The sequence below is a fragment of the Diadema antillarum genome, unplaced genomic scaffold (assembly GCF_040938485.1).
Source record: "Diadema antillarum isolate AM-2024a unplaced genomic scaffold, OU_Dant_1.0 scf00000071, whole genome shotgun sequence".
Classification (NCBI taxonomy): Eukaryota; Metazoa; Echinodermata; class Echinoidea; order Diadematoida; family Diadematidae; genus Diadema; species Diadema antillarum.
Window position 1 is genome coordinate 6,452,461 of NW_027270960.1, and position 12,865 is coordinate 6,465,325.

Below are 12,865 nucleotides of genomic sequence, written 5' to 3' on the forward strand. Positions count from 1 at the left end.
AACACACTAGTAGTCGAGGCAAGTTTATCAACAACAGTAATTGAAATAGAGAGAAGGGTAGGGATTCTAATTCCCATTGTTCAACGAGAGGTGGGCCTGAATTTCAACATAGAATAGATTAAACCCCCACAGAACAGAAGAATCAATTTTATGGACCCAGGTTATAGTATTTTCGTCAGAGATAATTATTCCTTAAAGTACGTTCCATCGCGTTTTCACATTCACACACTGTCGCTCCGTCGAGTGTGAAGGTTGGTGGGATCTAGGCATCATGCTGCGCTCTCTTGTGCATTCGCAAATCAAAAGAGTAGGCCTAATTTCGCTGATGCTCAGCAACCACAGCCGTAATGGCACGGTTTGGTCATCAGTCCCTTTCGCAAGAAATTCTGCTGGATCTTCCTTCCCCCTTGTGCGCGGACATTCAACTAGACCATTACCAGTCGCTTCTCCAATGCTGACGGTCAATCCTCAATCGAGCCTGGCTGATGGTGACATCGATATCCAGGTTTCTGGTCTGAATTCGGGCCAGGCGGTCACTCTGCGCGTCACTTCCTGGACGGACTGCGGTCGATACAGCTTCCACTCTCATGCAACGTACAAGGCAAACGACTGGGGCAATATTTCACGTAATATACACTCTTTTCCTGCATCTATTCGTTTTTCCGTGAAAAAAAATGAAATTAACGCCTTTCATGGAGATGCTCTTCCTGTGTTTCCGGGGAAGTTATACATGTTGATGTATCAATATATACGCTGTATTATGTATTTTGACACACACTGGTATATTCATATAGTATGCATGTAGGCAATATTATATAGATATACATATATATGTATATAATATACATATACACACAATGCATAATGATATACAATATCTAATGCTATCTTTTCAGTATTCAATACCTCCTCTTTGGAATCAGCTCCCTAAGATTGTTCATCACTAGATCAGTTCGAGTCGTTATTGAAGTCTCATTTGCTTGTAAAGTAATTGTCATTGTTATGTAAACTGTTTAATGATGTGGGGGTTTTTTATAGGTTGATGATAATTGTCCTTTTTTGTGTGTGTGTTCTTGTACATGTTTCTGTCTTTTTTCATTTCTTAAAAGTGCTTAAAAATTCAAGTGTAATTAGCGCTCTACAATTTTTTTAATTACATATATATGTACATATATATAAGTGCGCAGAGTTATAATCATAACCCGTCGGTAGCGGTCTCCGTGTGCCCAACGTAAATGATTATATGTATATATTATGTGACGAGCTTGCTTCCGAAAGGCACTAAATCCTTTGAAAATGATGGATTTAGTGCCTTTTGGAAGCAAGCTCCATATATATATATATATATATATATATATATATATATACATATATATATATATATGTGTGTGTGTGTGTGTGTGTGTATGTGTGTGTATGTGTGTTATCGTAGTATCATACAAGAGGTAACAGTTCCTATGTGTGTGTGTTTGTGTGTGTTAGTGTGTGTGTGGTGCAAGAGGGAAGAAAAGAAAGAGAGAGGAACTTCTGCAAGATGCTGCATTGTATATAAAGTAATAAAAACTTTGCAACTTGTAAATTATTGCAACTGATTGACAAATTGCCCTACATCGATGTAAATAAACACTGAGTTGATCAGTGTTTGAGTGGTATACTAGTAGCCATGATAAAAAAATTATTACGTCGATGTAGGGCAATTTATTAATCAGTTCCATGAAAACATCTCGACGGAATAGTTTCATTAATTTGAATTGCACATGATTACTTTTGAATCATTGTTGAGGCACATTGGTATTAAATATACTTGTGATCGCTATTTGGTTGGGAATATAGCAGCATTGCATGAACGAATAGGGAAATGGAAAGTTGATGTATCTTTTATCCATCGTTTTTTATGTGTATGTGTGTGCGTTTGTGTGTATGTGTGTGTTTGTGCAGTCAAAGAGGATGTTTCGCTAGGAGGAAGCTATCAGGGATTGGAACCAGCGGGTTTGCTCTGGAGTCTGAAATCGTCATACCAGGCTGCTGACTTCTACCCTCGATTTGCTAAAGTTGACACCGCCAAACCATTCGTCTACCATCTTGACCTCCTCGATGGGAGAGGGGATGGATTCGATCACACCTTGCCAACACTGGCGTCGACCTCATTCGAGAGATGGTACCTCGCTGATTACGTCGAGAGGACTCCGGCAAAGATGGGGAGAGCTGAAGGGGTGTGGTACATACCAAAATTAGCAGGTAGGTTGACTGACGTATACCGATTGAGGTATCGAGAGTGTTTGCCTATTGGTGTAAGTTCTGATTCATCCTGGTAACATTCACACGGGATAGTCTGTGTCGCAGTCCTCCCCCCCCCCCCACCTTATTAAGGGAGTGGTTCTTTGACGACTGACTCCGAACAATAACGTTGGTAGTGCATCTGCGCCGATATGCACCGACGCCTTCCCGCCACCAAATCACACGAGCTGATGAAGCGTCCAGGATCGGACGTGAAACCGTTCTCGGAATCAAAACAGCAAGTCCAGATGAATTGATTTAACTTTGTACCTTTATTAGTGTTTGCCTATTATCAATTTGGTCAAAGTTTTAGGTTGTTGGTGTGATAACAGCCTTGTAATATCCATATAGACCTACATTGATGACGCGATGGCTTTTTGAGAAAGTGACCTTGCATACCTGACTTACAATTCTCGAATATCCAGGTTGGATTACGTCGTTTATGTGTGTCTGCATGTGTTTTTGTGTTTATGTGTATGTAAAAAAAAAAAAACACACACACACATAGAACAACAAGTAGGTTACTTGAAGTAACTGGTAAATGAGCTGAAGACTGAATTTGATATGAACATTGCATAATCTTCAAACAGAACAGAATGATGTTTTGTGGTAGAATTACCAAGAGAGAAACAATCGGAACAACCCACAGACATGCATACGAGCACTGGTGTTCAACTACGTTGAGACTACAAGAAAAAATGGAGTCAGAATTGACAATCATCATGACTGAACGTAGCTCTCTCGCCTTAAGAGAGGGAAGATTGGGTTTCATGGATGACTGATTTGTGAGAAGTTAGGAGATGCTAAGCCTTTGCATGCCAGACTACTCTCCTGTCCATATACGTGCTTGAAATTTGTGCACTGACTCGTTGACACAGAAAGGGTTAAAGAGTTATTATTTCATTTATATTATTTCGTAGAATTATCGAGCACAGACTTCCGAGAAAACAAGGGAGTGGCTTGTGGGGGGACAATGAGATCATCATAACGTGGTATTCTGAAAATGGAATTTTAAACAAAAAAAAGAAATCAAAGGAAGTCTTTATCGCAGGCATAGTCGTGTGGGTGGTTTTTCCGTTCGTACTAGTGGTGGATATTTTTTTAACTTGAGACAACCTTGAAAGTAACTTCATCTTGGAATTTCGATATGTTTGATTAACCATGTGGAACGTGCAGCTGCTGATTAATTCCTGGATATAATCATGTCATGTTTGTTGTTGTTACTTCGTTTATTTGCTTCATTTATCATCTGTATCTTCGATTTGTTGACATTAACTGCTTGATGTGTCATTTAAGAGAATAGGATGTTTGCACATTACCGAAGGCATTCTATTGTACTATCAGACTACCATATCTGTAGGATTTTAGCACCTGAAGATTCCATGATTGCGTTTGTATAATTGTCCGAACAGTTAGTGGTTTGATTTTATATTTTGATGCCTCCACAATAACTCAGCAAGCATTGTGATGCATAATAATCATTAATTTCACAAATAATTGAAAATATTTTCACAAAAAGATAAGCTGTCACATCCTTATTCATGTTATTATTAAGATACACTTCTTGTTGCAGACAGGAGATTCTTCAGTCTTGTATTTTGTTTGTTTATTTGTTTTGTTGTATTTTCTTCAATATGATTTATTACAAAGATAAATTTCTTCTCAGTCTTTTTTTAAAGCAGTGTACAAATAACAATGTACATGATTTGAAGAAAGGAATAAATGTAGGTCCCATACGTTACTGACATTAACAAAATGTACATTAATTATTACCAATTTAGAAAATAAGTAACAACTGTAAGAAATTATTCAGAAGGACTGCTATAATAAGCTGCTGTTTGAACAGGTGGCAGCAAGTAGAAACTCTAACGAGGGGGAAGGGTGGGATTGGCATGTACACCATTATACATATACTGTTTCGCAGAATGGGGAAAGAAAATTGAACGTGTATAGAATACATTAGATATATAACGCTATCATACAAAATATGGTAAATTATGATTTATTTATGACGATGACCGGGTGACCATGAGAGAAAGTGATGATAATGAAAAGATACTGATGGTAGTGATGAGGGTGATGGTGACAAAATGAAATGGTAAGCACAGGAACACTGTGTATATTTGCATGAGTGTTAAATCTAATTCACAGAATACAAGAAAAAAACAATCTTCACAGATTATAGTCTGACAGTAACATAATTTTCACTCTAGCTTCAGAATACATTTTCCCAAGATTTAACATAACCTGGAAGTGCGTACCAAAGATGTAGCACGTTGCATCATATGGATTTATTAATAGCTTCAGATTTACAACTTCCGTGACGTATTATATATGTATGTATGTATATATATATATATATATATATATATACATACAATGTATATGGATATATATGGATTTATATATATGTATATATATGGATATATACATATATAATATATATATATATATATATATATATATATATATACTATTATCATGTGTGTGTTATTATTATCATTATTATTATTATCATTATTATTATTATTATTTGTTTCGTTGTATTAAAGAGACACAAAGGCCCCTCCCAGTCCTCCTGGACGTACGGGGGCCAGTATATCCGCCGCCGGATTACCAAGCCGCCCTGCTCGCCTCGCACGGATTTGCAGTCTTTGCCTTTGACTACTTGAGTTCGTACAAGAGCAAAGAGTGTGACGGGCCCTTCTTTGTCGAGCTTGCTGCATTTGAGGTAAAATGACGCCCCTCCCCATGACACCGTCCCCCCCCCCCCCCCCACTTGGAAAAACAACGCAGTTCCGTTATAACAACCACCATTACAACAACACAAGGAAGTAAACATTAACGTCCCAAAATATTGCCATTAACGTGATTATCATCCTTGTTTACTTTGTTGTTCGGCTATAACAAAATTTCGACATAACGAAAGAAAACTGCTGGTCCCAAGTATTTCGTTATAACGGGAGTCACTACTTGTACGCATACCTTATGAATACTCTACGCAGTGATATAAAGCGTTGCTAAATGTTCATATGAGAACAATATCCATAAATAAGGCCTACTATTTTCCAGTGACGTTTTCTTGCAATTCTTCCTACGCAATTTCCATTAAAACATACACATCACACACACACACACACACACACACACACACACACTCTCTCTCTCTCTCTCTCTCTTTCTCTCTCTCTCTCTCACAAAAAAGCAAAAAATGGTTAGCATCGAAACAAGCATCAAAATATAAGATTGAATATCAAAACACAATGAGGAAATCTATGGGGGTGCAACCGTACAGCTAAAATATATACAATACTTATACAATAAAAATTATTTTGTATATTCCTTTCTTTCTTTGATGATTGAAGACGTCCATATGCCATTAATATCCAACCAATTTTGATATTCTTAATAATTATGAAGATACTATCCTTGTAATCACAAATTTGATAAATTCGTAAGTCACTCTTTTTCATGTAAAGCAACATTATTTATAACTCGGTATAGAATGAAGTATGTGTTTTATTTCCTATAAAGCACTGCAAGACTTTATAGGAGCAAAGCCTGTGATGTTCTGTTTGGTGCTATTTGAAAATTACATTATTTATTTCTATTTTCATTTCCAAATCATATACACGAATGCTATATTCATACAATTCCTTGGTATTGACATTGATTTTAAGCTAACGTGGAAAATCCGTGTTGATTCTCTGTGTAAAATATTATCCGAAAAAAAATGTAGGTGTTATGTACAAGGTAAAGCAGTATTTTCCTAAGCATATTTCACTTTGATTGGATTCCATTCTTGTGTTGCCTCATAGAGATTATGGAATTCCGGCATAAGGAAACTGTTATAAAACGAGATTGAATTCTTTGTTAATAATACAGAAAAGAGCTATACGAATTATCAATTTTGAAAAATTTCTGTGACACTCTAACGCTTTATTGTTCCAGTAGCACACGAAGGATGCAGACCGTACATTACTTACTATTATAATATAGAATAATTTATGTAAAAGTTAATTGTAGCTCCCGGATGTGTTGTCATCGATGTTCGTTATAATAGTGAAGTACATTCTTAACCTACAATACAATCATCTCTTCCTGTTCTATACGGACTCTATTTGCTCTAAAAACAACATCTGCAACAAGACCTAGATTTTCGAATGACCTGAATTAAAAGATAATTCCGTCTCATTTTTTTTATTCCTCTAAGCATGCACTCTGATTCATATTTCTGATTTCATATATGTGACCCTGCACCTCAAAACAAACAAAAAGTCGCCAGACATTAATTTTTAGTTAAGACCATATTCTGAAAGAGCAGACTTTAAGCTTTAAAATGATGTATAACTCAAATCAAATGGACTCTCCTAACCTATCTAAATATTGGAAAGAAAGCACAAACTCAGGAAAAGTGTGAACTGAGAAAAGAGGCTCTGAAGTACAGTGTCTATTCAAGCGCTTAATCTATACCAAACCGTGCTGGCTGTGCGATGAATGGGACAAAAAACAGGAAGTAAACCACCAGAGTTACAACAATGAAGAGATTATCAGATTAAACTGAAATTTAGCATGCCTCATTGACACATTCTGTCCATAATTAATGCCAACTTTCAAAGCAGTAGCACTATCCTTTCAAAAGTTATTAGAGTTGAAAGTGAAGAGTGTGGACAAGGTTTTTTCAGAAATGAAAAAGGGATTCTAAAGACACACCTAATCACACTGTTCTACCAAAAATGTTCGAAATAAACTGGTTAAAAAGCACACTTTCCTGCCCGTTTTACGATACCAAATTTTAGCATAATGTAAAAGAAGACCCGCTCTTTCAGAAAATATGAAAAAGTCAAGTTCGGCTAGGTTGACCCATTTCACTTATTTTCAGTCCTCACGCAAAATCAGTGTGTGCGACTTTATGTTCGTTTTGAGGTGCACGGTCACATATGACGACGTCTTCTATCTTCCTGGACTTTGTTATGTGCATAATTTGTACTTCCGTCATTGCATTTGGATCGCTCCTCAATTCAATTCAATTACATTTCATTTTATTTTCCATACAACAAAGAGTGAAACAAAATACAAAATCTGTATCGCACAATCATATTGTTTGATAAATTTGAAAAAAAAGTACATATAACTCAATGCAAATCGTGAAGTATATGACATGTACATTTGAATGATATGTATATTTGATCTAAGAACACCAATGTATGCCTTGAAATGAAAAGCGAGAATTGAAAAGAATTGTCCACTAAAGCAGGGCTTGTAATACAGGAATCATTCAGAAACATGATAATAACTATAAAATACACTATAATAAACAGTCATAATCTTAAAGTTAATTGCTATTGTAACAATTCAGACTAATCTAACAAATTCAGACTAATCTATAAACGAGGTCAGAATAACCTAACAATGCTCAACCTGCATGCACCTTCCAGGCGCCTCGCTCGGGTGAGAAGGCTACTCACGCCGCTCTCTTAGATAGTTTCGTGTGCTGATATTTATAACTTCCTTTTTTTCTCATATCCTACATATTGCATTTTCCTCCTTCACAATTTGGCATTCCCTTCAACTGTAAATTTCACATAAGATTTCATCTTAAATCAGCTTCTGGGAATCTGCTCTCTTTAAGAATGCTTCTTCGTAGGGTCCCTACATTTCACATGTCTTAATTGTGTTTTTCTTGTTAGCTTTACGGTTTATTTGTTCATACGTAGAATATGAATCAATAAAAACAAACAAACAAACAAAGACTTATAATGAAAATTTAGAGGCTGTTAAAAAGCGAACTTGTATATTGCAGCATTTTTCACTTACGGTGCTCTATTACAATATATTTAAACAGAACTCACAATAGAAGTAAACATAAAGTAATTCAACAGGTGAAAAAAAAATGCACTTGTCATTATAGTGGCATCTTGAAGACATGATTGTTTTGCATTCATCTTCAATTAATCTATAAGGAATGCGGACGAGATAAAGATTAATCCTATTCTTCTCCCATCCCAAACAGGATATTTGGGAATATGTTGGGTCGCACCATGCCCTCGACTCAAAGCGAGTGGGGATATCATGTTCGTGCGTCGGAGCGGCTATGGTTCTCCACGCGGCCACTCGGCTCGACCTACCGATCAGTTGCATCGAAATTGCCGGGTTTACGGATTACTTTCCGATCAACGTTGGGATGATCCTCAGCGACGGAACAAGAACTCCGCCGTACAGGTAAAAAATAGTCAGAATAGAGATCGGTGATAAACCTGTACGCAAGCCTTTTCTTGAATTTGCACACAGGAAGAAAATGGTAGACTTGTGAGGTGGTGAAATCATAATTTTCTCCTGTTTGCGTATTCCGTCGCTGCCGTAGTATTACCATCTCATGGAAACATTTCAACTTTCCACAACCACGATCATTTTACGTTATAGATTATGAAGAAACTTTTCGTTTGATTTATATGATTTCAATTATCTTGAATGTTGAGTCACTCACTCTGTATATATATATATACACATATCTTTGCATGGTAAGGGTCCAAGTAACACACACTTTATGCTTCAAAGGGGCCTCAATCCTTTGATATTTCAGTATTCTTGAGTCAAGATATAGCATGTAGTTTAATATGCATAGATTCGAAATGACATTAAGTTTTGATATTAGGTAGCTCTTTATCAATTTTTACATATATAAGTATGTTCTACGTAGGAGACAGTTCGTTTCAAAATGTGTTTACTTGTATGTATTCATGCAGGGCCTCCAGGAACAACAGTGTTTAACCACTGACGGAGCCACCCTGTGAAAATAAAACATGTAAATGAATAAATAAATGAATAAATAAATAAATAAACAAATATTTAGAAATACAATCTTATCCTGTACCTTATTTCTCTCTCCCTTTTTTTCTTCCAACCAAGATGTGCCCAAGGGACTACAGTTGATGATCAGGGAAGGTTATGGCTCTCGATGAAAGGTGAACACGTAGGCTTGAGAGAGACGGACATTCAGGTTCCTCAGGTAAAAATTCACACTTATTCTATCACAATTTCTGGCTACATGTGTATATATATATATATATATATATATATATATATATGGGACCCCTTCTCGCACTCTCCCTCTCTCTCTATATATATACATGCATATATATATATATATATATATATATTATATATATATATATATATAATTATATATATAATTATATATATTCCCTGTTACTACAATATATAACTGTAGTGACGGGGAATACACACACGCCCAAACCCAGCTGCCATAGATTATATTACTGACCAAGGGCGGAGCCCGAAAGGTCAAATAAATAGGTGTGTAACACGTACGGCTGGTGTAAAACCTGTTGTCAATATATCATACATAATTTATATATATGTATATATATATATATATATATATATATATATATATTATATTTATTTATTTATATATATATATATATATATATATATATATATATTTGAATCCATCAATGCTAATTTAAGATATTTGTGTCTAAAGCTGCTAAAAAGACGAGCAAAATTAATATGGAATATCTTTACTCATACCTTCAAGAATATTCCGTGTCTATAAATGTAACAAATGAAGTATAACTGGAAATGTTACATTTTGCTTTTTCCGATGATTGACTTAGTTCAAAGTGTTTATACCATTTTGTGATGTAACTCTTCATTCTATGTATATATACTTATTATATTACGCATATATCATAAGTCCATATAGTTTGATTTTTGCGTCAAATATCTATGAAGCATTCTATACTCAGGAATTGTTCGATTCCAATTTCACATTATACGTTCATATCGGCTGTGTCCTTGTGAAATGTTCAAACGAATGCAATGTTAGAAGTGTCGTCAAAATCGGACTTATCGAAAAAAAAAAGTTGTGGAATAGTCCAGTTTCCTATTTCAGTACCTCATATATAACTTCTCCCTATAGTCAGTGAATCGTAGATAATCTGACCTTTATATTCCCCTTCGATTGACGAGATATCAAGTACAAGTATTGTTCGTATCAAATTCTTATCCATTTCCAAAAACTTATAATTGTACGGAATTTGTCATAAAATTTACAAAATTATATCATGGTTCACAGCTTGTTTTTCGTTACATTGTTTTGATATCAAGTATGTATTCAAAAGTTGTAATCATATCGTGGCAAACACTTCATTGAAATGTGATCAAAACACTTTCGTACCTGTCCGAAAGTTATGCTTTAATATTACCTACGTTTCATTATTTCTGTTGTTTTTGTCATTTAGATAGAGAACCTAAAATGCCCATTACTGATGTTTGCCTTTGGAGCGGAAGATGCACTTGGACTCAAATGGCGCGCTGACGCTGTAAGTACGCTACTGTTTTAAACGCCACCTACTTTTTTTTTTTTTGGGGGGGGGGGGAAGAGTATCATTTGGTTGGATGTACTTATCGAGTTCGACACCCACCTTACGAGTTATGCAGCCCACGAATCATGAGGCCCATGAGTCCGACATTCGGCAACCGCGGCCCACGAGTTCGACATTTGTTAGTAAACAAGGATCACAAGACCGACACAAGAATCTCCGCAATGTTTAGGTCTGTTGTTCTCGTGGGCGTTTTCTCCAAATGTCGAACTGGTGGGCATTTTTTTGCACAGTGTCGAACACGCGGACCTTGTTAGCCTAGTGTCGGACTCACTAGCCTTGTGTGCATAGTACAAACTCATGGGCTGTATGACTCGTGGAGTCTTAGACGTGGACTGCATGACTCATGGACCCCTTTTCAATGTTGAATTCGTGGGCCGTATGACTCATGGGTGTCGGTCTCGTGGGATGATCCCATTTGGTTACTCTAGACTTTAAAACCACAGAGAAAATAAAACGTGAAAAGGTCAAGTGTCCCTCTTACTATTACTTATTCAATCATTTTTCTCACATGATATAAAACAGATTTAGACCAATGTTTAGAACAAAGAGCTTAAGATTCTTTAAACCATCAACGTGGTCAAGGTGACTCATTTCTAGTGAAAGGTGATACAATGTTTTTATTGTTTTGTGATTTAGAGAATTACATTCGAACAACTGAACAATCGAACTATTTCTGTTGCATCCAATGATAATACTAATTTCTCTTTTTTTTTCACGAGAAAAGAAGCGAACTTTAGGGTGTAATATCTAAATGAATTACTGATTTTTCTACCTGTAAAGATAAAAGCACGTCTTGACAAGGCTGGAAAACAGCACCTCGTTTCCTATGAATATCTTCCTGCAACGGGTCGTTTTCTTGACGCCCCCTACCTGCCCAGCTGCGCCAGTTCTCGTCTTGTCTCGTACGGCTTTCGAGCGGATAACCAGCAAGAAGGTGCGTAACACTTTAAAATATTGCTGTAGTGTAAACCTAAACACCACAGTGGGCTAGATTTGATTGTTGTGTGTTAGCCAAATGTTAACATTTAAATGGATAAAGGAAGTTTTTCGATGAAATTAAGAGTACGCGTCTCTCTATCAGTTCATCTTTCAGATCCTTTGGATGCTTGAAAGCGACCACAAAGTCAAACATATTATAAGGAAAGGATGTAAAACGGATTTAGGTAAATCAGTTGCACTGTAGAATCATAAAAAGTAACGCTCTTGAATGGGATACGTGCTTATCAAGTCACATTTCAACGTAAGTACTTGTAGTAACACTGTACAACATGACAAAGCAACCATTCTTTTTTTTATCATCCTTATACATTAATAAAACGAACATGATACGACCTTCAATCTCGTAACATTTTGTGTTTTCTTATCCTGTGTCCAGTGTACCTCATTTCACGCGGAGACACAAGCAACAGTCAGTATGCTCGGGACCAGGAATACGCGTGGCGGAGGAAGCTCGGCTTTTTTCGTGAACATTTAGGCGCCGATCTTTACCGCAGCGACTGGTTGTCGTAGCCTCAAGGAACTTGTGTCATGAACGCTGGATCGTTCAAAAGTCGTTGAACTTTTTCTTTCAGTCCTCACACTGGTCTTATCAGAAATCAAGTGAACACAGAGAAACTGAAATTTCCAATGCTGGTGTTTGAATTATGAACCACGAATCTGGACTTTATCCGACAGCTACGCAAGGAAGAACAAATGAACGTTTTATCGAATGAAAATATTGTATATGTATATCTATATGAATATTTATATATACGTATGTGTGTGTGTATATATGTGTGTGTGTGTGTGTTATTTGTGAATATCTAATAAGACTCATATTTCGTTCTATCGTGTACTAAAGGGTGGTTATATATAGCTTACTTCACTGGAAGTGGCTGGTTGATTTTTCTTGATTTTCTGGTGTATGTTTTCTCTTCTCAATACTTCTCCCCTCTCTTCTGAGGACACAAAATCTGTATTCTTTGTAACTGTCTAAATTGTACCATTATATTATTATGTTGATAATGCCATTATATCGACTGTTCGTCCGCTTGCAGCATGCGGTTTATCCGATCTCCAAACTTCCATCAGAGAATAATTTGCCATATTTCCGAGTATTTTTGTCTCCCCTTTGTGCTTTGTGTGTTTTGGTACTTTGTTGTTTACCAGTGCCCCTCATCTTATTCTCTACACTCGAT

At 36.3% G+C, this 12,865-nt stretch overlaps 1 protein-coding gene across 1 annotated transcript; it reads left to right on the forward strand.

Moving 5' to 3' along the window:
- Nucleotides 1–451: 451 nt before the first annotated feature.
- LOC139717009 (acyl-coenzyme A amino acid N-acyltransferase 2-like) lies at nt 452–12,197 on the forward strand. The gene is made up of 8 exons (XM_071628526.1): nt 452–626; nt 1,939–2,238; nt 4,830–5,008; nt 8,291–8,499; nt 9,187–9,286; nt 10,545–10,625; nt 11,469–11,622; nt 12,064–12,197. The coding sequence occupies exons 1-8, from the start codon at nt 452–454 to the stop codon at nt 12,195–12,197; spliced, it is 1,332 nt and encodes a 443-aa protein (XP_071484627.1).
- The last annotated feature ends 668 nt before the right edge of the window (nt 12,198–12,865 follow it).